Raw genomic sequence first — 27,800 nt, 5'->3', positions numbered from 1 at the left:
AACATCACACTATTTTCGTAATAAGACTAAGATATTACTTGCCATTTTTAAAGTATTGACATTTGTACTGATGATTCAAAACAATGGTGGGTAAAACAGCTGGTGCTTTAGCAAGAATCAAGGCAGTAGCACCGAACTGTACTAGTGTCATTGTATTCTTCACCATCACACACAATTAAGAAAAGTAAAAGGGTCTATTTCACCTAAGGACCACAATCACAATGAACAAAAATAAAATAACAAATAAAATACAATTATTGATTTTATTAAAGCTGACCCATATGTGCATGTCTTTGTAATTTTCTGTGTGACAAAACAGGAAGTACACATGAAGTACTTTTGCTGTGTATCAAAGTACAATGGTTGTCTGAAGGAAAGGCACAGCTGGGAACTGAACTAATCACTTTTTTTCTCCTATGAGAACCATTTTAACTAAAAGAGTATATGGCAAGCTATGACTATTTAGACTTGTGTATATTGCAGATATTTTCTCAAAAATTAACCAAGTAAGCCTGTCACTTTTGGGGAAACAATGGACAGTATTTATTGTCAATGATAAGATTCAAGCTTTCAAACAAAAATTAGAATTTTGGAAAACTTATATCTGCTGTTGTGACCTTGACAGCTTTTTAAAAACAAAAGACTCTTCTGATAAATGGTTGCTGATATTAACATGTGTGATTTTTGGTACTGTATAAAGTATTAACATTTGGAACATTTTCTCAACCATAATAAATGATGCATGGGTAAAGGATACAATTGAAGCATCAGATGAATCAATGAATTTTAACGTAACAGAGTATAAAAATGTCATTACCATGGTTTCATATTCTACACCTTTAAGAAAGAGTCACTGGTTCAGTTTGGTATGAGATCGAAGAAGAATATATACTATTACCTGAAAATGCCATTAAAATAATTCTGCCTTTTCTAACTATATATCATTGTGAGGACAGATTTTCTTCATATGCTTTGACTGAAACAACGTATCACAAAATAATGAAAATAGAAGAAGGTATGAGAATCCAGCTATCTTCTATTAAGCCAGACATTAAAGAAATTTGCAAAAAATATAAAACAATGTGTTTTTTTCTTTGGAAAATATAGGTATCTTTCATGAAAATAAATTTTTCTGTTAACATGTAATGGATTTTAGAATCATCTCAGATTAATTTTTAATACAGTAAATAATATTAGAAATAATCCACATAAATGAAAGCTCCTCAATATTTTTAAAGTGTATAAAGGGGTCCTACAACCGAAAAGTGTAAGAAGTACTACTCTAGTATGTCCTTTAAGATGTATCATTTCCAGGTTTAAATATAGAAAACACAAGAGAAATAAGAGAGATGCATTCCACACCAATCACGTACCTCACCCCACAACAACCACACTTCTAACTTTTGCCCTTGGAGAAACTAGAATGTTTGAACTGTTCCATCCTAATGAGTCAAGTCTCCATGTAACAAATTATAACACTAGGAATTAATGTCATATCTGAAGAATTCATCTTTGCAGCACAGTCCTAGAGCTGCCTTGTTATGAAGGGAAGTTTCACCAGTTGGTCATCACGCCCAATTGATAAGTGAAGAATAGAAGCAGGCTTTTCTCTTCCTTCAAACAGCAACATTCAATCTTTACTGTAGCTGGTTGTGCTTTTATCTCTCCCCATTCTGTCCCCCCAAATCGAGGAGACTAAGATCAAAATATAGAGAATGGTACAGGAGCAGTACAGGAAACGTGGCACTGGCAGCCTTGGAGAGAGGAAGAAATGAGAACTAAGAAAACAGTGAAGAATAAAATGCAGTGGGGTTAAGAGTGTGGGTTTTGGGGATGTAAAAGAATTACTTAACATCCGCAGCTCTGCAGCTTATAAACTGTATGATCTCAGGCAAACTACATAAATATCCTGAACCTCATTTTTTCAGCTGTAAAATAGAAATATGAAGGCCTACTTTACAGGGTTGTAGTAAAGTCTAAATGAATGAATGAATGTAAAGTACTTGTTAGTATCCAGAATATATGTACTCAATATCAGCAATTTCATCTAAAACTGAAATTACTAAAGAATAAGATTTCTGTAGCTATGAAAAAGTCACTGGATGAACCACTAGATAACAGAAGTGGTGAACAGAAACCAAATGCCTTAGTCTGCTTGAGCTGCCATAACAAAATACCATAGACTGGGTGGCTTAGAAAACAGAAATTTATTTCTCACAGTTCTAGAGGCTGGAAGTCTGAGATCGGGGTGGCAGCATGGTTGGGTTCTGGTGAGGGCTCTTTTTCTGGCTTGCAGGCAGCTGCCTTACTACTGTGTTGTCACATGGCAGACAGAGAGAGAGAGCATGCTCTCCAGTATCTCTTTGTATAAGGTCACTAATTCTATCATGGGGGCCCTACCTTCATGACCTCGTCTAACCTAATTGTCTCCCAAAGATCTCATCTCCAAATACTGTCACAGTGGGGGGGTTAGGGCTTCAACATATAAATTTTGAAGGGATACAATTCAGCACCAAGTATTATAAAAATAAAAGATAATTAAGTTGGTAATTCTTGATTTGGGAACAGAAACAAAATGTGAATTCTGCATTTGCTGTGGTGAAGATGTAAGCATGCTGCATTACTGTGGAGAACAGAAAAAAGATGGGGTTCTCCATTTCTGATTAGTGGATATGAAAAGGAAAAGGAGAAATCTCTTTCTATAGCCTTATGTTAATTTAACTAGTTAAACATGTATTTTAGAGAGGCAAGAGAGAGAAGCCCTACCAAGACAACTCTGATAATACTTAGGGAATAAATAGTGAAGTGATATATATTCGGCCTAGTCACAGGTAATAAACTCTCTCAGTTTTTGTTCATCTGGGAAAGACTTCATTTCTCCTTCATTTTGAAGGAAAGTTTTGATTAGTATTCTTGATTGACAGTTTTTTTCTTTCAGTACTTTGAATATATCACCCCATTCCCTTCTGGCTGGCAAGGTTTCTGCTGAGAAGTCTGCTGAAAATCTTATGAACACTCCCTTGCACATGAAGAATCACTCTTCTTTTTCTGCTTTAAAGATATTTTGTCTGTGACTTTTGACAGCTTGATTATAATGTGTCTTGGCTTGGGTCTCTTGAATTAATCCCAGTTGGAATTCTTTGAGCTTCATGAATTTGTATGTCCATTTCCTTCTTCAAATTTGGGGAGTTTCAGCCGTTACTTCTCCAAATAAGCTCTCTGCCCCCTTTCCTCCTCATCTAAGACTCCCATAATGCATTGTGAAATAATAAGAAATATATATGTTGGTCTCCACCCCTGATTTTAGGAGAGCTCCTAAAACCCTTGTAAATAGGGGTGGCTAGGAGCGTCCTTTGTTCTAAGAATTGACTTCTGACCCCAGTTCCTGACACATATCTCCTAAAACCCTTGTAATTTCCTGAATGATAGGAGCATCTGACACAGAGCTCCTAAATCCCTTGGAACTTTGTAGGTAACAGGAGTATCTTTTGTTCTAATGAGGCAACTCTCAATGGACTCTGGGATAGGGGTTAGTTACCAGAAAGAGCAAACCATGATTAGAAGCTTGGTACTTTCAGCCCCACCCTCCATTCTCTGGAGTGGGAAGAGGGGTGGAAATTGAGTTAATAATCAATCATGCCTATATGATGAAACCTCCCTAAAAATCGCCAAAATATGGAGTTTGGGGAACATCCAGGTTAGTGAACACATTTACATGACAGAAGGGTGGTATACCCTAGCTTCACAGGGACAGAAGCTCCTGCTCTCAGGACCCTTCCAGAATTCACCCTATGTATCTCTTTATCTGCCTGTTCATTGATATCCTTTAAAATATCCTTGCTAAGAAATTGGCAAAAGTAAGTAAAATGTTTTCCTGGGTTCTGTGAGTCACTTTATCAAGTTATTGAACCCCAAGAAGGGGTCGTGAGAACCTCCAATTTGTAGCCAAGTTAGACAGAAGTTGTTGGTAACCTGGGGATCCACTACTTGGGACTGGCATCTAAAACAGGGGACAGTCTCGTGGACTGATCCCTTAACCTATGGGGCCTGTGCTAACTCTGGCAGATATCAGAATTTAATCAAAATGTAAGACACCTGGCTGTCAGAGAACTGGTCAGTGTGGGAAAAATATCCACGTTTGGTTACAGAGGTATTGTGAGTGTGAAAGTAAAATACAGTGTGTTTTTCCTAGACATGCATATACTGGTCTACTTGAGGTGTCCCACAGGGTCTCTTCATTCTTTTTTCTTTTTGCTCCTCTGACTTGATAATTTCAAATAACCTGTCTTCAACTTTGCTGATTCTTCCTTCTGCTTGATCCAGTCTGTGGTCTATTTCCTCTAGTGAATTTTTTCAATTCAGTTATTGTATTCTTCAGCTTCAGAATTTGTTTGGTTCTTTTTTATAGTTTCTCTTTGCTGATATTCTCATTTTGTTCATACACCATTTTCCTGACTAGTTGTCTGTGTTCTCTTTTAGCTCTCTGAGCATCTTTGTGATGGTTATTTTGAATTCTTTGTTGGGTAACTCACTTATCTCCATTTCTTTAGGGACAATTTCTGGAGGTTTATTTTGCTCCTTTGGTTAGGCCATGTTTTCCTGTTTATTTGTATGTCTTCTTATTTTCTGTTGAAATTTGGGCATTTGAAAAAACAGCTAACTCTTTTAGTCTTTATGGGCTGGCTTTGTACAGGGAAAGATCTTTACCAATCAGCCCAGCTAGAGATTTTGGGGTCCTCTCAAACCTTTTCTGTCAATGTGTCCTCTCTGGGCTTATGTGTGTAATTTCCCAGCTAAAGACGTTTGCCGATTTCTACTCAGGCGCTCCCCCTGGTGTCTGTATGTAGTACTGCAGTCTGTGGTGCTGTATCAAGTCAAGGTATTGGTGCCTCCCCTGGTGTCCGTCTGTGTTACTATAATCTCCCTGGTGCTGTGGCAAGCCACAGGGCTTGACTTTGATCTCAGCAGGCCCCCAGGCGCCCAAGTATGTTGCTGCCTTTCTTTTAAGTGTCCAAGAGTCAGCTGAGACAAAAATCAGTCCCTTGGGCAGTACCCCCAAAAGTCAGGACATTGGTTGCATATTTCACCCTTCTTTTCCACCTGAAGGAGAAGCCATAAGTTGGGAATTTCCCTTGATCATACCATGCTGTGCTGTGCCAGGAGTGGGATGAGGTACAGAGGGTAAGTGCAATGGGTTTTCCTACCCACTCTAATGAACCTTTTCTTAGCCTTGGACTTGCCTGGGGTGCTGTAATTTCTAAGCTGGTTTCTAAAGTTCTCACAAGGGCAATCTGTTCTGTATATTGTTAAGTTGGTGTCTCCATGAGGGGTAGAGTGCCTGGAGCTTCCTATTCTATCATCTTGTCACTCTGCTGTACATTTTTTTAAAAGTTTCTTTGTGGATAGAAACAGACTATAAATAAACACAATACAGAAAATATAACAACTGATAGGTAAAAACTTTCCATCTTTAGAGAAACTAATCTACCTTTCTTAAAAAAGAACTTTAAAAGACTCTTAAACCCTTGGCACCAAGCCCTGATAGTTTACAGTTCCCTAAATAGCAGCACATTCTTTTTTTTTTTAATTTAACTTTGTTTTTCTTATATAACAGGTTCTTATTAGTTATCTATTTTATACATATTAGTGTATATACGTCAAGCCCAATCTCCCAATTCATCCCACCACCATCACCCCCCTCCCCGCTTTCCCCCCTTGTTCTCCATACGTTTGTTCTCTATGTTTGTGTCACCATCTCTGCCTTGCAAACTGGTTCATCTGTACCATTTTTCTAGATTCGACATATGTGCATTAATATACGATATCTGTTTTTCTCTTTCTGACTTACTTCACTCTGTATGACAATCTCTAGGTCCATCCACACCTCTACGAATGACCCAATTTTGTTCCTTTTTATGGCTGAGTAATATTCCATTGCATACCTGTACCACATCTTCTTTATCCATTTGTCTGTGGATGGGCATTTAGGTTGCTTCCATCACCTGGCTACTGTAAATAGTGCTGCAATGAACACTGGGGTGCATGTGTCTTTTTGAATTATGGTTTTCTCTGGGTATATGCCCAGTAGTGGGATTGCTGGGTCATATGGTAATTCTATTTTTAGATTTTTTTAAGGAACCTCCATACTGTTCTCCATAGTGGCTGTATCAATTTACATTCCCACCAACAGTGCAAGAGGGTTCCCTTTTCTCCACACCCTCTCCAGCATTTGTTGTTTATAGATTTTCTGATGATGCACATTCTAACCGGTGTGAGGTAATACCTCATTGTAGTCTTGATTTGCATTTCTCTAATAATTAGTGGTGTTGAGCACCTTTTCTTGTGCCTCGTGGCCATGTGTATGTCTTCTTTGGAGAGATGTCTATTTAGGTCTTCTGCCCATTTTTGGATTGGGTTGTTTGTTTTTTTAATATTAAGCTGCATGAGCTGTTTATATATTTTGGAGATTAATCCTTTGTCTGTTGATTTGTTTGCAAATATTTACTCCCATTCTGAGGTTGTCTTTTTGTCTTCTTTATAGTTTCCTTTGCTGTGCAAAAGCTTTTAAGTTTCATTAGGTCCCATTTGTTTATTTTTGTTTTTATTTTCATTACTCTAGGAGGTAGGTCAAAAAAGATCTTGCTGTGATTTACGTCAAAGAGTGTTCTTCCTATGTTTTCCCCTAAGAGCTTTATAGTGTCTGGTCTTACATTTAGGTCTTTAATCCATTTGGAGTTTATTATTGTGTATGGTGTTAGGGAGTGCTGTAGTTTCATTTTTAGCAACACATTCTGAAATGACTTGATTTCCTACAGTATTGCCAAACAATGTATTAAATATATTATAGATATACCTCACGTGGCCAGAAATAATTATAACTACAGTGCTTATAAAGACTAGTTCTAAATGCATTTTACATAAATGGACTTGGAATAGGAAAAGAACATCTATGACAAGTATAATATAAATATGGAAAAAACCTTTTTTTAAAAATAGTCTCCACAGAATTTAGTATAAACTACCGATACGGTCTAATAGTTTGTTATGTTGTTGGTAATTGCTAACATGTAGCAGATTGGCTTTTCATAGATGATCTATAACCAATTTTTTTTTTTTTTTTTTTTTTTTGCAGTACGCGGGCCTCTCACTGTTGTGGCCTCTCCCGTTGCGGAGCACAGGCTCCAGACGCGCAGGCTCAGCGGCCATGGCTCACAGACCTAGCTACTCCACGGCATATGGGATCTTCCCGGACCGGGGCATGAACCCACGTCCCCTGTGTCGGCAGGCAGACTCTCAACCACTGCACTACCAGGGAAGCCCTCTTTTTTTTTTTAAATTCTTTTTTCTTGTGCTGAGAACTTTTTTTTTTTAATTAATTAATTTATTTATTTATTTTTGGCTGTGTTGGGTCTTCGGTTCTGTGCGAGGGCTTTCTCTAGTTGCGGCAAGTGGGGGCCACTCTTCATCGCGGTGCACGGGCCTCTCACTATTACGGCCTCTCTTGTTGCGGAGCACAGGCTCCAGGCACGCAGGCTCAGTAGTTGTGGCTCACGGGCCTAGTTGCTCTGCAACATGTGGGATCTTCCCAGACCAGGGCTCGAACCCGTGTCCCCCACATTGGCAGGCAGATTCTCAACCACTGCACCACCAGGGAAGCCCTAACCAATTACTTTTGTTAATTAAAATTAAGGTAAAATGCTGAATTTGACTTAACATAAAATTAAAAAGAAACATACCATCATATACCATTTTCTCTGAAAAATATTTAAGAGTCAATCATCACATTGAAAGAATTATGATCTGGAATATCACAACATACCCTGCATCCAAAAATTTAGGCAAAATAGATACAATATTAGACTGAAAGTAAAAATTGATTTCTTATGCTAGAATTCACCAAATCTGATAATAGGCCATCACTCTTCTTTACATACATTAAAAATGCCACATAAACATAAGAAAGGGAAGAATGAACTTTTGAGTACCTAAGAGAATACCTATAGGTACTCGAAAAAAAAAGTTTGCTTAACTGAAGTGAAAAAGCTAAATACATCATCTTCTCAGAAGAGACTTCATGCGATTACACACACAAACACATATAAAAATTAGCACTTACCAAAAGACTGTAAAATTGCTTAATCAGAACAGATACTACTCTCAGCAAACGCATGCAGATAGGAAAATATGGTTTTTCAACTGGTGCTGGAGAAGATGAAGTGCTGGAACCTTGTCTGAACTTTATATTTGGAGAAAAGAGCTTTATCACAAGAGGACATACCCTTTCTTTGAGGAGGAAACTAAATTCCTGATGCTATTTGCAAAGATTAAAAAAAAAAAGAAAAAAAAGAAGAATTAACTTAGTTTGTACTTAATGCTTATAAAACAGTCTCACAGTTAATGATAATCTTTAATAATCAGTATGAATAATTTAGCTTTATTATAAGTTTATACAGTTTATTATTTTACCATTTTACACACAATTCTGAAATTAGTATTGTTCTTTGAGAATATAAGATCAAACAATATTTCAAGAAGTTTTAAAAAGAATCTAAGTTGAACATTTAATAATTTTGGAATTAAAACGATGTTTATTACTAGGAATTTTAATTTTAGTAGGACACTAGCAATTAAAAACATAAAGAACAAAAGAAAGAAAATACATTACACAAATTCAAACAGATAAAGCATTTAAATAGGCAGCTGACCAAAAATCTGATTAATAAAGTATAATAAATTATATAATTCAGATTTTATTTTGCAAAGATAATTCTATTCATGCATAGAAGATTTACTAATTAATATTTTGTTCTACTTAGATTGCTTGAACAGAACACAAAAAGCTGATAAAAACACAATGACAAACAAGCATGATTATTTTAAAGTCTGGGAATCTTGCAAAGAATTCTTAAATTTTACTTAGAATTATGGCATATTATGCAGAAAAGCTCCCTTAACCTATTAATGCCTTGACTATATTAGCCAAAAGTAGTCCCATTATACTGACAATACAAAGTCCAGTCTATATTTAATGTCTAATCTCAAATATATATTATTCTGTTGTTTTAAGCATCTCAATTTCATTGAAGCCGCAAATCTACCAATCTAATCCTTTAATCTTACCAAAAAAAGGAAAAATAAGGCATAGAGCAGTTTATCTGTTCAGAATCACAAAATTTGTAAAATGTATTTTTTTAAAAAAATCAGGTTCATTCAAGGAAAAAAAATCAGCTTCACTAGAGAAAAAAAAAGAAAGAAAACACAGATAAGTAAAAAATAAAAGCTTTGCTTCATCTCACCTCCCAGAGATAAGTTAGTGAGTCATCATTGTTGACTCCAAATATATATCCTTCTAGTCTTTTATATCCATTTTTTTAAACATCTTTATTGGAGTATAATTGCTTTTATATCCATTTTAATGTACTTTTAATTCTTCCCCCCAAAAAATGGGATCTTAAGAGTTAAGTGATTTGAAATTCTACTCTCAAATCTACAGTAGTTTCACTAACAAAATGAAAAGCATAGTTAAGTCCGTTTTCATACTTTATTAAATAACCTTAGGTATTGGTTAATTCATAAATATTACAGACAACTCTGAAAAGTTTTATCTATTCACTTTTCCCCCTCACTATTCAACTAGCTGCAACTGGGTTTCCTCCACAACCCCCATCAACCACTCCATCTCCACTGAAACTATTCTCATTATACTCATGATCTCTGTGGACAAACACTGCCCTTTCAGTCTTACCAAATTTCTTTGAAGCACCTGACATAACTGATTACTTGGTTCATCTTGAAGCTTTCTCTGCTTTTGTCTTTTATTATGCCACAGTCTCTCAGATACATTCCTACATTTCTGGCCCCCATGTTCTTAGTCTCTTTTGTATGCTCATCCTTTCATGCCCAACCATTTAACAATGAGGTTCCTCAGAGCTCCAGAATATCAGGTCCTCACTTCCATATGTTATCGCCATAGGTGATCTCATTCACTCCCATACCTTCAATTAGCAACTATATGCCAGTGAAGTTTAAATTTATAACTTTAGCCCAAAACCTTACTTCTGAGCTCGAGATGTATAAATTAAACTACCATTTTGTGTACACTCAGGTATCTCAAAATGAGTAAGTTCAAAACTGAATAAACTATCCTTTCTAGCAAAAGTTCTGCCCATAGAGTATTCCACCTTAGTAGCAAGCAACACATTGCTCAAGCCAGAAAGCCAAAAGTCATCTTTGATTAATAAGTATAATTAGTCCTATAACTCACTGATTTTATTTTGAAGAAGGTAAAAGACTGCTTTCTTTACTCACATTTCAATGATTTATTCAGCATTTACTTGCTGACTGTTTAATATGTACCAAGCACTGTGCTAGGTAAAGGAATTCAAGGTTAAGTTCGATTTTGTCCCTGCCCTTATAAAGCTTATTTTCGAAAAGAGAAGACAGATCCTTTCTTAGAGCCACTGCTCTGGAATATTCTTTTCCTATACTACCTATTTCCCCCAACTAACTACTCTTTATCTTTCAGGTGAAAGCTTCATAGCCTTCATTCATCACCAACTCTCCACCAGGTTTGGTACCTATGTTACTCATTTCCATAGCACTTTTTATACTTTTCCCTCACAGCACTCATCATGGCTTATCATTCAGTTAATGTTTTTCTTCCAATTAGATTGGTAAGTGCCGCAAGGGCAGGAATTTTATCTGTCTTATTTAAATTCTGTATCCTTGACACTGAACACATGGACTAGCATGTTGTAAGGGATTGGTAAATTTTGATTGGATGAGTGAATAATGAGTGAATGAAAGCAAATATTTCTCTCTTGAAGAAAACTTTGTAGGTGTAAATTTTAGGATCTTACACAGAATAATTCTTTTTTCTCCTCTGCATTATAGCAGGAAGAATAAAGTAGAATAGATTATGGGTACAATAAATCTGGAAACATTTTTTCAAATCTTTTCCTACAAAATTAAAAAACATAATCCAAACTATAGATATTTCAAATTCAAATTCATTGTCTATGGCCATACCACCCTGAACGCACCCGATCTCGTCAAATTCAAATTCATTTACAAATTCATTCACTCATTCATTTAAATATTTATTGAACACCTGTCATATGCCAGGCACCACTGTAGGCACCTATACAACAGTGAACTAAGTCCCTGCCTCATAGAGCTTACTTTCCTGTAGGGGAAGTGAGATCAACTAATGTACAAATACATATGTCAGGAGGAAATAAGTGATACAAAGAAAAATAACAAGGAGTAAGAAAGACAAGGGTGCTGCCATGAAAAACAGCCGCCATTTTACACAGTGGTGAGGAAAGTTTATCTGGTAGGTTGACCATTGAGTAAAGACCTCAAAAGAGTAAGAGAACAAGCCATATGGGAGAAAAGCATTCCGGGTTCAGGAAGCAGGAAGTACAAAGGCCTAGGAGCAGGAGTCCACCTGGGTCATTTAGGAACAACAAGAATGACACTGTGGCTAGAGGGTGAGGGCACTTACAAACTATGAAACCTTAGACAAATTATTTAACCCTCTTAAAGTCTTAGCTTCCTCCTGTGTAAAGTAGGAATAACTGGTACTTCTCAGGCATTTGTGCAGCTTAAAGAGAGTATGATATATAAGGAATTTAGCAAAGTCACAGCACGGAGTAGGCAGTCCAAAGTGGTAGCTGTTACAGCTATCAGTTTATACAAGATGATTAGTCGAGTTGTATCTACACTTATCCTATACTAATACAAGAAAGGGAATCATCAGTTAATATTGTTATCATTGAAAGCACTGAACAGTTGTCTAACACGGACCAAAAATTATGAACCATGTAGTAAAAGTTTCAGTCCCAACTCTTGGGCTAAAGGACCTTCTACTTTTTTCTCACTTGATTCACACATTTTTAGGTAAAAGCAAGGATAAAATAGATGACTTAGGGAGGGGCAGCATGGTAGGGAAAGGAGCTAGAGTAGTAGTTAAAAGTTCTAAGTTTTTGTTCAAGATCTGCTAATAACTAAAGAACCCCATGTAAATCACTGAATCACTTTTGGACTTTAGCTTCTTACAGGTAAAATGAAAAGTTTGAATTCTTTCTCACTTTTTCCCCTATTAACCTTCTGTTTTGAAATATTCTGTATAGCACATTAAATTTATTAAGCATTGACGACTTCTTTCTTCCATTTAAATTATGTTAAAGCACAAAGCTGCATACAAACAAGTAAAAAAATTAGTGACAATTTTTTAAGGCTTTTAAATATTATAAAAATAGCTCACGTACCACATTCCTCTGTACACCCTTAGATTGGGAAATGCTTGACTAGACACTCTAGGAATTCCTTCTAATGTTAAAATTTCAAACTGCTTGGGCACAACAAAAATTAAGATATCAGCAAATTATTATATGTCTAAAGTCTAAGGTTATAATTTTTTGCATTTTTTAATGTGGGGGAAAAATACATGTTACTCTCTTGAAAAGTATCTGTGAAAAAATTAAAGATTAATTTTGTTGCAAGATACTACAAATGGCTTACTTGTAAAAAGACTTGTGGAAAATCATTCAAGACTGACTCAAGTAATTCGAGGCCAAATGTTCGGGTCATTTCTGTCATGCCTACTAGCCAGTAAGGGGCATCAGCATTAACCAACTGACAAAGGTCCTGGGAAAATAAATCAAACAATGAATAAAAAATAAATAAAATATTTCACATGCTGGAATGAAATGTCCTTTCATTTTATAGTTCACAAAATTTTTTTTAAAGTATCTCTTCTTAAATAATAGGTTTTACTCCTTAGAAACTAAGTACTGGTAATTCAAATTTTGATTAATTGTATAGTTGATTATGTAAGTAAACTAAATATATAGAGTGCACAGATAAGTGGTTATTCTAACATGGTTTTAATGAAAAACCACTTAACCCTTTAACCAAAATTAATAAAATTTTAGTGCAGGTTAATCTTATTTTATTCACGACAAGTAATGTAAAAATCAGGTATTTGCATATCAAATTACATTAGGTAGAACAGAAATTTAGTACTTTAATTTTCCTATTAAAGGAAGTATTTTATATGACTAGTCATCCCTAATATATCTAGTTCAGGGTTTAATTCATTTTATTTCCTTAAAGTGAAACATAACATTTCATCATGTTAATTAGCTATAGATGCTCTTTAATGTTTTAGAATTTTTTTTAAATACAGGTATCACGGGCTTTTCAAAAGTTCGCTTTACCACTTAGCTTTTACAGAAGACCTATGTTAGCACCTGTTTTCTCTAACCAGAAGAAATCTGAAGAGGATTTTCACTTTTACAGAAAAAAAAAAAAAAAAAAAAAGGCAAAAGTGAAAATCGTGTCAGCACTTGCTTTGCAGCGAGCCCATAGTAGAGGCAGCACACACCCTAGGCAGCAACAGTGGTACTGCCAAGCTCTTTCCCCGGGAACTACACTCAGCATCTCAGCATCAAGCTGCCATAGTTTTGAACTGTGTCTGTGAGCATCTGTGCTTTATCTCTATCTATTTTGTGCATTCGTTAGGTAATTGTGTACTAAGGTAATTGCTTTTTCACTTTAGGCCATTTTGGCTTATGAAAGGTTTCACAGAAATGTGCTACTGTCAGATAGTGGGGGTAACCTGTACCTCTTTGACACTATAAAATTGGACAATTAAAAAAAATGACGCTTAAAAAACTGAATCAGATACAAAATTCCAAAATCAAAAATTCATACAAAACTATATTGTATAATAAAAATTATTCTTATCAACTGAAATACCTGGAAAAGCATATATGCATCCTTAGCACAAGGTTTGAGGGTACTGACAGATCTTCTGTTACTATTTCCTTGGACTAGTACTGGTTCTACAACATCTGCAATCAAAATTAGAGGGGTTTTAGGAGTTCATAATGACCGTTAATAAATCATATATACTGTCTAAAAGGTATGCTTAAAATAAATACTTATTTATAGAATTATAAACTTTAATAATAACTTCAGAACCATGCCTCCAAAATGGAAACAAAAATTGGGAATCCCATTTTTACACAAAATGCCATAAAAATCACTCTTCACTATCTTACATTCATTTTAATAAACTTAGTATCTTTACACATACATTTGATTTTCTCAGTACCCCTTTCTCCAGTCTCTTTATTTCATGGATTTAAAATCCACATGATCTTTGAATGTACCATTAAATATCAAACATATAAATATTTATCACATGGTTAATTTCTCTATCATCTCTCCATCTTCAAAAGAATTAACTGCTTGATCTGCCACAAGTACTATGTCAGTCACAGGTATTGACTAGCTAAGAGTCAACTAGAATGGGGCTTCCCAATTTCTTTGAATACTAAGAAGATATCATTCCCTGTAAGCTATGACAGCCTGTTTTGAATAAATGTTGACTCAATGACTACTTGAAAAGAAAGAGGTTCTAAGTATTTTCTACCTTATTAGAAAGTATTAAATGAGATATTAGTCTTTAGAGACATACAGGCAAAACTACCAATCCAGAACTTATATTGAGATTATGAATACACAAGACATTCAAACTGGAGAACTGCCCTGTTTTATCCCTTAAGTTTAATTCCTTAATATTCCAAACTGCTAGAATTCCACCTGCATTTCCCCTAGGAAAAGTGAGACAAAAGTCAGTGGGAATATTCTAATAAACCAACAGACTAAATGTCTGAAACTGAATGTGAAAAATCTGACCAATGGTTAATTTCAGGAAAAGTGAAGCAATTATTAGAGTAGGCACCATTATTACTTACTAGTATTGCCGTTTTTTACCAGTATTACCAAAAAAACACCAAATGATATGAAAGATTGCTAATATCAAGAGTTTAAGGGGAGGGCTTCCCTGGTGGCGCAGTGGTTGAGAGTCCGCCTGCCGATGCAGGGGACACGGGTTCATGCCCCGGTCCGGGAAGATCCCACATGCCGCGGAGCGGCTGGGCCCGTGGGCCATGGCCGCTGAGCCTGCGCGTCTGGAGCCTGTGCTCCGCAACGGGAGAGGCCACAACAGTGAGAGGCCCGCGTACCGAAAAAAAAAATAAATAAATAAAAGAGTTTAAGGGAAAGAAAAAACTATGTAAAGGGAAAAAAAAGTTTAATCTTTTGTTTCTTGACTCCATAAAACAGAGATTGCTCTTGGTAGCACCTTATGATCTTTTCAACTGATCATGGGAAAAAATTTACTTTTCATCCAATAAGGGTTAACAAATGAAAAAAAGGTTAAAAGTTATCAAATTATAAAAATTATAACAGAAGCATAGTATCTGTAAGCTCTGTGACAGGACATGTTTCTAAGTTTTTAGGAAATGTTGTAAATCACAAAGAAAAAGATGCTAAAAATTACAAATATTTGATGAAAATATGAAAATATTAAACTTTACATTATATAAATAATCTTGATTAATACATGTTAATAGGCAGAGACAAAGATTCACATAAGGGAAGCTCACTCTTGGGAATTTACCCTAAAGAAATAATTCATATGGAAATATATATGTAGGAAGACACTCAAAACAATACTAAACTATTGAACACAAGTAGTTCATTAAATTATAGAATAGCCACAAAATATAGTGCAACCATTAAAATTTCAATTACAAAAATAACATGAAAAATTCATATAATGTAATGTTTGGCTGAAAATACTTATAATGCAACATCTGGTGTGAAATGTGAAATTATCATCTTCGATATGAAATTATGAATATATTAGAAATAAACATGGAAAATAGAGTCCACTTCTTAGGGTGATAAAATTATGGGGGATTTATCTTTTGAATTGCCATTATCAATAATAATGAAGTTATAATGAACAGGCTTTTTTAAATTTTTTGTGTGTGGTACGCGGGCCTCTCACTGTTGTGGCCTCTCCCATTGTGGAGCACAGGCTCCGGATGCGCAGGCTCAGTGGCCATGGCTCACAGGCCCAGCCGCTCCGCGCCATGTGAGATCTTCCCGGACCAGGGCACGAACCCGTGTCCCCTGTCTTGGCAGGTGGACTCTCAACCACTGTGCCACCAGGGAAGCCCTAACAGGCTTCTTAAAGTATTCTAATTTTTAGGTAGCCTAAGTTCATAGGGGAATGGCTGACAATCAATAAAAGAGAAAAGCATGGATGTTAGAGCCACCCACTGTCAAAAGGAAACAACTTTTTTCACTTTACCTCTGTGTCGTTCATCTTCAGCAACCATCCTCTCAAAAACAACAGTAACAACTTGTCGCACTGTAGCAGCAGCTGTATTATTTGTAATATTATCTTTTGTGAAGTGTAGTCGAAAACAAAGAACAATTGCCTGAAAAAATAATTTCCATTTAGTGTGAAATAAGATTGAGGAACATGGTTATTATCTTTATTTTATCTGATGTAACCCAAAATTAAATAATTTGTTTTGCTGCTTCAATCACCTACACTAAAAGTCTCACTCTTTCATATAATAAAACTACAAAAAGCTCAGCATTTTGAAATAATTCAAACTCTCAGTAAATACACAGACACATAAGATTGACCAAGGTAATGTGAAATACTCCTTTCACAATCTGGTTCTTTTAACATGTATACAATAATGTGTTGTGCTTTTATTTTCCCAGAACTTTTTTTTTGCAAATAGCAAGTACTCAAACTTTGTTGTATCACTAAATCACCTGCAGAAATACTATATAAACTTGCTAAGCATATAAATGAATAAAATAATTTTTAAAAAAGGAATCATTTTTTCTTTTAAAATCAACTTTATTAAGGTATAATTTATATACAATAAACTGTATCCCTTTAAAGTATATGATTTTATGAGTTCTGACAGTTATATTCACCTATGGAACTACTGCCACAACCAAGTATGACATTTCCACCATCCTAAAAGTTTCCTTGTGCTCTTGCAGTCCATTTTTTCCTCCACCCTTGGCCCCAGGTAACCACCAATCTGCTTTTATCACTATAGATTAGCTGGTATTTTCTATACAAATAGAATCATTCAGTATGTGCTCTTTTCTGTTTGGTTTCCTTCACTTGTAATATTTGTGAAATTCATCTACGTTTTTCTTTGTATCAGTAATTTATACTTTTTTATTCCATGGTATGACTATACCACATTCTACTTATCCATTCACCTCCTGATAGACATTTGGGTTGTTTCAGTTTTTGGCTACTGTACAAAAAGCTGCTGTGAACATTCACATACAAATCTCAATGAGGACATGTATTTTCATTTACCTGGGTAAGTAAACACCTAGGAGTGAAATGGACAGATCACATAGTAAGTATAAGTTAAAATTTTAAAGAAACTGTTAGTTTTCCAAAGTTGCTTTACAATTTTATATTCCTGCCAGCAGTATGTGTGAGTTCAAAATTATTCCATATTCTCAACAACACTTGATATGGTCAATCTTTTTAAATCTTAACTATTCTAATGGGTGTGTAACAATATCTCCTTGTGGTTTTAATTTGCTTTTCCCTGATAACTAAAGATTCTGAGGCACTTTCCATGTATTCATTAGTCAGCTGAATAGATTATTTTGTAAAGTGTCTGTTGAAATCATTTGTCCATTTTTTATTGGGTTGTCTTATGAATGAGTTGTAAGAGTGTTTTCAATAAATTCTAGATAAAAGTGCTTTGTCAGATATTTGTGAATATTTCCCCCCATTCTGTGGCTTCTTTTATGATTCATGGGTTTGTGCCCTACCTAAGAAGTCTCTACCTACCCCAAGGTCACAAAAATTTTCTCCTATGTGTTCTTCTAGAAGTTTTACAGTTTTAAAAGAAGCCATTCTTGGAGGAAAACATAATAATGGTATTTTTAAATACTATGCCTTATCATATTAATTATATTAAACATTTAAAAGAAAGGAAGCCTTTGATACCACTAACACTTTTAAAATTTCAACATAAAGGAAAAGTACATGTTATAGAGAAGCTTTCCTATTACCCAATTTTATATTATTTCTTTATACTTCATTTTTCATCCCCAAATATTACATTTCCAAATTAACCAAAATACCAAAATAAATCCTATATTTATTTATAAAACTATAATCAGTTCTTATTGCTTGGGTAGGTCAAATGATAACCTTTTATAAAATTTTAAATATATGTATCAGAACAATAATTTGATAGCTAGAAACCAAGAGGAACTATATACAACAAACATATATATAAAAATACATTAAATATTTTATAAAGCAGGTATGGGGTAAAAGAATAAGCTATTTGCAATTAAGTAAAATCTCATTATATCCTAAGAACATCAAATGAATAACTAGAAAAGAGATATAGTCTCTATACAGTATACTGTGATGGTATACTTTGCTACTTTACAAGTCAACCATTCTTAAAGGCATACAAATTATAATACAACTATTACTGAAATTCCAACAATTTCCCTAAATAGTAAATCATTAAGACTGGTTTTTATATTACTTGCTGTATTTTCTGTTCTTTAGAAATATTTCTTAATTTTAAAAAACTTTTTAAAGAGTGAAACAAATAATAGAACAGCTGTTATATGTTCCTAAAGAGGGTGGGAATAAGAAAGGAATGAGAAATAGCTATCATACATGCAGCCTTACCTAGTATCAATGTATCAATGCCAAAAGGACATTTTTCCAGATATTTAAGGGACAGATTTAAACTATCTGGCTTACATAACATATATATGTGAAATTATTTTTAAAAGGGGGAAAGGGAGAGCTATCAGGAATACCCAAGGTAATTGTGGAGAACACTGATACCTCAAAACACTTTTTTTTTCTTTTCCTCTTTCTCTATTCCTTTTCTGCCACATCCTATTCATAACTAAGCCTGTCAGCTATATCCAAGGGGCTCTGCTTAATCACCCTAACCTAATTTCACTTCTAACCTGTGAAAAATAAAGCACCGATGGCTTTTAACATGCAATGTGCATTACTGCAATAGCTACAGGAAAGGTGCTGTTCAAACAGCACCAGGCTTTTCTCTTTCAGTCAGCTTATTCAAATACTGTCTCAAAGCACTTACGAACTTTGACAAACAGGCTTCCTACCTTTGAGAGTGCCTCGTCATGAACTACTGTATTGGTTGTTAAAAGAACAAGAACTGTTTGAAGCAGCTTAAGTTCTTCAAGACTATTTTCCATTAGCTGCCAAAGCATGTTAATTATATTTCCAGCTGCAGTCTGTAAAACAATGATTTTAATTATTGTCAACAAAGAAAATATAGGTGTTTGGGTCCTTAAATAAGAAAAGTGATGCAGATTCATAGTGATGAAATGTTTTTCCTTATTTTACCGTCATAAGGTCAGATACAAACAATAGCCTTAAGTTAACGAACAACAAATTATCAGTTCAGATAATCTAGCAAACAGTCATGATTTTCTCTCCTACCTTTTAAAAAATAATTTATGAATAATATTCTCCGTCAGTGATATTGAAAACTTGCTTGGTTCTTAAGATTTCATCTATATTAGTGAACTATGAATTCTTAGATTACAAATGACTTGACAAAATGTACTTCGTTCTTTATTCTGAGCGTTTAATAATGAGACAATTTGGTAACCTTTTAAAATTAAGCCAATGTCCTTCAAGCACTATTGTACATTAAAATATCAGGTATGTTTTATTCTCTCCTTATGAAAACTCATGATTTGATTTGTAAGTGCACAGTTCAGATAAAATCTTCACATTACCTCAGACACAACTTCATGGGACATGAGCCTCTGAATGGCGGCTAAACATAGCTGAGTGATCTTCGGTTCCTTGGTTCCACAACCCATTAGAAAAGGCTGAACAACCTCTGAGCTGTTCTCTTTCAATGCTTTATTTGGAACACATATAAAATAAAATTTTAAACATAATTCATAAATAATATTTTTATATAATTACAACCAGTAATGACAATCTTAATAAAAAATCACTTAATGTAAAATAAATACCAAAATAAAAATCAAGCAGTAAGAGTTAAAATACTTCACATAAATACTACAGACTCTGTATCTAATCTACTCCCCCTTAAGTTCAGCTCTCGCATGCCTTTCTCCTGACACTCCTTTGGTTCTCCTCCATCTTCTTCTATAAACTCTTTAATGGCAATTTCTCAGAAGTTCTATCCCACATCAGAGAAAGACTCTATTTCTTCAATAGTGCAAAAGGGAAAACAGGAATAAGAATTCATATTCTAGAGCAGAAAAGTAATTAAAAATAGTATATACATCAACCCCACCACACTTCTGAATGAATATTCAGAAAATCCCTAGAATTTTATTATATGCCTTGAATTCATTGGCTCTAATTTCTTCTTCAAGAAGTAAACTCATTAAAAACAATAACATTACTCCTCTTATTACTGAAATATTGCTTTAAACTAATTGGATGCACATGCTGTAATTCCAAATCTTAAAATAACTCCTTCTACCAAGCCAATACTTTCAGAAGTTTTAAAATGTCAACAAAAATGTAAAAGATTAGAAAATGCACAAACTGAATTATACATAATTAAATTTACAAAATGAAATTAAATCAATACACACTTACTGAATGGCTACACAAAGATGAACAAGACAGGTTTGTCATCCTCAGGGAATTTGAATAAATAACATAAAATTCCAAGTCAAGAGAACTTTAAACTTATGTGTTTGGTATTTGTTTTCAAATGTACTACATCCATCAATTATTTTTTGACGTTAAGAATTGTAATAAAGACACAGAAATCTGAGTTTTAACATGTTTTTTCAAAAGAAATTGTGAGAAAGTCATCCAGAATCACCTTTAAAAGTGTAAAACTAGTGTTTAACATTAATTTTATCACTTAAATCCCCTTCTTTCTTCTCCCAAAGCTCCCTTTATGGTATGGCAAATAAAGACTACTATTTACTACAGCATGCTCTGCAAAGTCCCTCGGTATGCCAGTATAAATCACTGATTTAGCACAGCTAAGAGAAGGCAAATATGACTGGCAAAGAACAGTGTTTTCAAAAAAGCTCCCCTGCCTTATTTCCTTGTTTTCTTGTTCATAAAGATTTTGAATCAAAACCAGAGACATAAAATTTCCATAACAATGTCACAAAACATTTTACATGAGTGATTAAAAGATGACAATAAAGCTCAAAAAATACTACTCTGAAGCAGTAAATATCCTGCTATATTCAATTCTGCCAGAATCAATGAAGTATGAGGCCATCCTTAACTCTGCAGAACATTCCAAATTATTAAATCTTGTTCAGGCAAATATAAGTTTTCAATACTAACAAGTGGCACTTATAATTTTTATTACATTAACTTGTGTTTCTCATTTGAGTATCACAATACTCATATAGAGTTTATAGGGTATGATTTGGACCAAGTAAAACAATAAGTAGGTGGTAAAACCAGAAACTGAAAATGTCTTCTAATCCCTGGTTCACTATTCTTCCCACAACATTATGCTGCCACTCTTTAAGGTAAACAGCATTTGATGCAAATGGAAATTAAAAGAGTCAAAAGTGTCTAATAGAAACCAATTGCCTGAAGTCTTCAGATGAATGAAGAAAAACAATGTACTTTCATAGAGGCTCTGATGACAATGATTTTTAAGACACACCCATATCGCCAGAAAGAAAATCAGTGCCAATTACCTTTGCCAATTAAACTATGATACGATGCATTCTAATCACTTATACTTTTTCCTCACAATTTCATACTCTAGGCCAAGAAGGCCATTGTTATTTCTTATCTTTTTGATAATAGCCATTCTAACAGGTATAAGGTGATATCCTTATTGTGGTTTTGATTTGCATATCCCTGATGATTAATGATGTTGAGCATCTTTTCATGTATCTGTTGGCCATCTGTATATCTTCTTTGGAAAAAATGTCTATTTAGATCTTCTGTCCAATTTTTAATTGGATTGTTTGTTTAGGATGCCTCATTGCTTGAGAGTACTTCACTACTGTCTCTGAGATATTCTTCTAAGCTAATGACACCCATTCTGCAGGCTTTGATGGTGGTGCTTTTTTCGACCTTACCATAAGATGTTAACAGAAAGTTTTTGCACAACAACTAGGGTGACATTTCAAATAGCAATGAAACTTACATGATACCAACAATGCACCGTTAACTCAACTGATGTGACAGTATGAACAAGTTCACACATGCACTGAAAAAGACAACTACAACACTATCTGGCCCACAGTGATTCTAAGATGCCATTAATTGTAAAATGCATACCAATTTGGGGAATATTAACATGTGAAAAAACTGTGTATCTTAGAATGAATAAAATAAGGTGAGTTACACTGAAATATTGTATACATGTCAGTCACAGTTATCTGGATCTATCAAGCTGAGTTAAGCTAATAATAAAAGTAATTTTTAACTCTATTTTAATGTAACTCAAAGGTACCCTTCCTACTTTTTTTTCTCCCAGTTTATATGAGAATATACTGGTCAAAGGAAATTTCTGTTATCCAGAATAGATGATGAAGAACAACCAAAAAATAAAACCTATTGATCTATTCTGTTTTTTGAAGCATAATGTGAAAAACGGAAACATATCTACCATATCTAGATCACAATGAAGTAATATAAAGATCGTTTTTTAGAAGTTTCTAATTATTTTTCTCTTCTGTTTAATGTCATAATGGTCCTAAGAAGAAGAAATTAACTCTACTCTTCTAATTGAGCAATTGCTGCTTTCTCTTTATAAACAATAATTTTAATTACATGCACTTAAAGGTGGCTTTACATAAAAAGCTTCCTACGGGTTTAGAGTTTAGAAACCACATTGAGGAAAAGGCTGTGCAGCAATATAAAGACATCTTGCCTTAATCATTTTTTAAAAAATCATTCCATGGAAAAAAGAGGAAAAGGTCAACTCTTTTTAATCAAAACTTGGTGGGTGGGCAGTGGGGTGGGGAGAAAAAAAGTTTAATTTCTACCTAAGTCCCTTAAGAAGCACAACTCCTTTAACAGAATAACACTGTGTGTTTGATAAATATATTTTACTTCCAAATTTTATAACTGTGAGATCAAATGATGCACTTTCACACACCTGAAAGAGGTCCAGCAGGTCCCCATATCCTAGGGGTTTCCTTGCTCTGAGCAGTTTCACTGCAAAATTGCAGTTTTTATCCTGGAAAAAAAGAATTAAACTAGGATACCCCACTATGTATCACACTAATAGGGGTTAATAAAAGTTTTATTATAAATTTTAACAGTCATTAAATAACATATTATAATTCTTGTGAAAGAAATAAAATGTGATGCAGACATGATTGCTACCCTCAAAACCCTTAAAATCTAGTTATGGGAAAGACTGATATTTCTAACAGTAAAAAAATTTTAATGGTTCAAAATGTCTGAAAATATTTTAAATGATTCAACATGAGGACAAATAAAAGTATGAGCAGCTTCATCTTAAAAGTACATTACAGGAAAAGGAAGAATGATGTTGGTACAATCGGTTAGTAATTTTGCAAAAGAAAAAAAAATCTAGGTCCTCATGTCACCCCATATATTATAAAGAAAAAATCAAACCATAGAAAAACTAGAAGACAATGAAAATGATTATCAACTATGTGGAAGGAGAAGGACTGCCTAAGTGGAGAGCAACAAATAAGAAAAATTAGTTAAATTATGTAAAAATTAAAAGCATCTAGATAAAAAATTAAAAGGTAAATGATGCAGAAAATATGATATAAACATGATGAGAAGTTAATATTTTTGCTATATAAATAGCTCAATTTGATAAAGAAAACACAAAAACTCCAAAAAAAGTAATAATAAAAAGAAAATAATTTAATAATTCAGAAAAAATTGTTCAACATTAAAAAGAAATGTCAATTAAAATGAGAAGCCATTGCTTGTTCAATTACCAAAAAGATTTTTTAAAATAATAATCTGGCAAGGATGCTATAAAAATATACTCACATACTGTCAGTAAAGGCATAAACTTTTACCTTTTCAGAAAGCAGTATGATGACAAATTCTAAGAACATGTTCATGCCCTTTAATTTAATAATTTCATTTCTAGAAATGTATCTTAAAGAAATAATTCTAAATATTGAAACATGTCTAACATAAAGGAATTGTTAAATAAACTACAATCACTTGATGAAATATGGAACAATTTAAAAAATTAGAAAAGATGGCATCAAAAAAAGTATATATACGGGCTTCCCTGGTCGCGCAGTGGTTGACAGTCCGCCTGCCGATGCAGGGGACACGGGTTCGTGCCCCAGTCCGGGAGGATCCCACATGCCGCAGAGCGGCTGGGCCCGTGAGCCATGGCCGCTGAGCCTGCGTGTCCGGAGCCTGTGCTCCACGATGGGAGAGACCACAACAGTGAGAGGCTCGCATACCGCAAAAAAAAAAAAAAAAAAAGTATATATGATATAATATTATAAAAGGCAGGATACAAATTAAAACTGTTTAATGTTTTTTTAAAAAGGGGGGAAAACAATAAATAAGAACACATTATATGGCAGAGAAATCTCTCTGACCCATTAGGTCAGTTTGTGAGCAAGGCATTAAGTACAGCCCCCTGTATCTTCTATCCCAGATTATAGGAATAGTCTACCAACAGACCTCTGTCTTACTGATGATACGCTGAAATATACCTTTCACACTGCTGTCAGAGTAATGTACAGAGTATAAAAATATTAATATGAATGTGTCACCTTCCTGATTCAAACTCTTTCCATCAAGCTGCTCAGGAAGTTACACAATGGCAACAGTCGGATAGTGTATCCAAATAGATCGAACTGTTTTATACCGCATGTATTTAAGTAACTTCCCTTACTTACAGCTTCTACACCTTATTTGCCTGGCTAACTCCTTTTCAAGCATCAAGACTCAGCTTCAGACTCCCAGGTTGGGTTAGGAGGCTTCCCAATGTTCTCGTAACAAGCCTATCTATACTTCCATCTTGGCATTTACCATACAGCCTCAGAATTTTCTGTTTAGGGTCTGTCTCCTTCATTACTCTATTAACTGGCTGACATGAACTAAATATGACAAAATTCATGTACTCAAATAATCATAACATGAAAAATTAAAGAAAGGTAGAAAAATATACTAGAGGCAGAACTCAGAGACTTACTTGCATTTTGGAGTGACTCATTTATTAGCCTATATTTAAGGAGGGCTTACTATTTATTTCCCATGTAATGTGCTAACTACTAGCAATATAAGGGAGAATAAGATACTGATCCTGACCTCAGGAAGTATGTCATCTGGAAGGGAAAATTTCTGGCAAAGAACTCCAAAAAGTAAATGGAGGAGCAGGTAAGCTAAACAGAACAAATGGCACAAACATACTTTTCAAATATATTTCTTGTATTAACATATAGATTGCAGGTGAATTATATTACCCATCTTCGTATCTCCTCTAGTGATTCTTACATAATTATTTCTTTATTAAGAATATGTTATATGATATATTCTATAGATGTCTGCAAAATATCACAAGTATATGTACTGATAAAATATACTGAAAAAAATCAACAAATTACCTTTTAATGTCAGAAAAAAAATTCCAAAGTATATTTACTCACTGCTACTTAAATTAGAGACCTTTTAGTAATAAGACTATGTAGATATGAAAAGGATGAGGGAAACTGTGAGGAAAGAAGAACACAAATCATACATAATGATTATCTATGTAAAAATTCTCTATGCATACTGACAGTAGATGAAAGCAGTCATAGGTGGATGTAACTGTTATGGTTTTCAGTTAGGGGTTAAATATACAATTTTAAAATATCACAACTTCATTGAGCTCCTTGTTTCAAATATTTATTAAAATAGCAGATTCTCTGTTTATGTAATTTCTGGGTAACACAAGCCTTCTCAGTCAATTTCAAGTATATTTATTGTAAGCTGGGATAATAAAAACAATTTGTAACATATGGCAGTCAAATGTAAGATTAAGGCACCTGGACTTCTAAATGAAAAACTTTATGTTGCTTGCTATCTCTCATTTGCAGTTTTATCTTTAAAGAAAAAGGCAATGTTGAGATAATGATCTGTATATTTGCATCGATGCTGACATTACCTGGCATAGCATTCCCACTTATGTCAGCATTCATGACAGCAGTGAAAACAAAGAAAAATAAACATTAAAGGAGGATGCTTAAAAGAAGGGGAGATGTAAAGCAAAGACTTATTCTGTAATGTAAATAAACTTTCCTTGGAAAATAAATCTAAGAAAACTAAAGTTGGTTAAAATCTATGCTAAGTACTGTTTAATCAGATTAGTCAATCCTAATTAAGGGTTCTGATTTTTATAGCAACCTTTTATATTTTCTGAATATGCAGAGATATCTGAGAATTCAGTATCTCATTTCATTTGAGACTCCTCAATTGTTTGATATCTTTAACATCCATTACAGCACAGAAGTAGTAACCTATAGTCTTTAGAACTACAGAGAAGTAAACACTTCTCAGGAAATAAAAAAGTTAACTAAGAATTTTTCTCGGTGTTAACTATACCTTGAATTAAGTACTTTAGAAATGACATATTGACAAATTTAAACTCTTTCCTTTTTCTTAGGAGCCTTTGATTTTTCAAGATGACAGTGGTCTAAAATCTACAAATTTTTACTTAGCAACTGCTATAAATACTTGGTTAAAATACTAGAAAAAAATTTAAATGTTAATATAGCTCCTCAAGTACATGGTTGGATGCTATGGATATTATAGCATGAACTATTAATTGTATGTGCATAAAGATTTGTTCTAACTTGATTTAAATAAAGCTAACTGAATTAAAATGAAATTAATAGCCAGCTTATATATTAAACTCATACTGAGACAAAATTTTTCTTACTTGTCCTTAATATGAATTAGACACTTTACTTGGTACAGAACTCTGTAACAGACAGTGATTCTCTGAAGAAATCAGTCTTTTTAAAAATTCTATCAACTACAGACTTAATGAAATTTTCTATTATTGGAGATTAAGGACTTACCATGATATCAGCAATGACAGTAGCAAACGTAAATATTTGTAATGATATTCTAATATGATTGGACTATGATGTCTCCAACTTAAAAATACCCAGGCCCATAATTTATCTTGAAACATTAATTTCCTCATGGTAGCTAATCAACCCAACATGCATCTCCCAAACCCACTTGCCCATCCTCCCAATCCAACCATACATACCTGTGCCTTTACCCACCACTTCACTATACCCCTTTTCTCAACATGCACACAGAGCATTATCCAATGCTGTGAATAATGTTATAAAACTCTTTGGTGTTTTGTCAGAATATTCAAAATCAGAGAAGCTGTGAAAAACAGATGCAACTTAACAGGGCTAACCCTAAGCTGACAAGTGAAATCCACTCTCACCTGTCACCCCTAAACTGCCCCCTAAGTCTTCATTACATTTTGTAATACTGTTTGAAATTCCACCATTTAGGGATTTACTGGTATTCTTTTAAAAATGTAAAGAGACTTAAGAGAGTTAAAGAGATTCTTTACTATTTGGACTTTGTGTAAATTAACTTAATAGGACTGCTTTTCTCCTATAACTAGCTGAGACCAATAGCACTACTGGAATTGGAAATGCAGATTGAAGGATCAGCGAAGTAAGCAATGGTTAAATATAAACACTTGGGAGGGAGTACATAGTGTCAAAACCTCACGATACCGTGGCAGCACACTGCAGCAGGAAGAACATGGGCTCTGAACAGCCTGGTATTTGAATCTGATTCCACCACTTACCATGCGACCTTAGGCCAGTAACTTAAATCTCTTTGCATCTCAATTTGCTCTATTATTAAATAAGAGTATTTCCCCACAAGGTTGTCATATAAGAAAGAGTGGCCCAAATGCCTC

At 34.2% G+C, this 27,800-nt stretch overlaps 1 protein-coding gene across 2 annotated transcripts in view; it reads right to left on the bottom strand.

Moving 5' to 3' along the window:
* MON2 (MON2 homolog, regulator of endosome-to-Golgi trafficking) overlaps positions 1-27,800 on the bottom strand; it is a 121,851-nt gene that overhangs the window by 78,327 nt on the left and 15,724 nt on the right. For both annotated transcript variants that reach the window (XM_082665115.1, XM_082665116.1), the window contains exons 3-8: positions 19,669-19,796; positions 19,027-19,158; positions 16,175-16,304; positions 13,765-13,859; positions 12,526-12,651; positions 8,117-8,311 (exon numbers count right to left, since the gene is read on the bottom strand). In XM_082665115.1, the coding sequence (XP_082521241.1) occupies positions 8,117-8,311; positions 12,526-12,651; positions 13,765-13,859; positions 16,175-16,304; positions 19,027-19,158; positions 19,669-19,796 (806 nt within the window). The remainder of the gene's footprint in view (positions 1-8,116; positions 8,312-12,525; positions 12,652-13,764; positions 13,860-16,174; positions 16,305-19,026; positions 19,159-19,668; positions 19,797-27,800) is intronic.

The sequence above is a fragment of the Grampus griseus genome (genome assembly GCF_964374135.1).
Source record: "Grampus griseus genome assembly, chromosome: 11".
NCBI lineage: Eukaryota > Metazoa > Chordata > Mammalia > Artiodactyla > Delphinidae > Grampus > Grampus griseus.
This window is presented reverse-complemented; position numbering and strand designations above follow the sequence as displayed.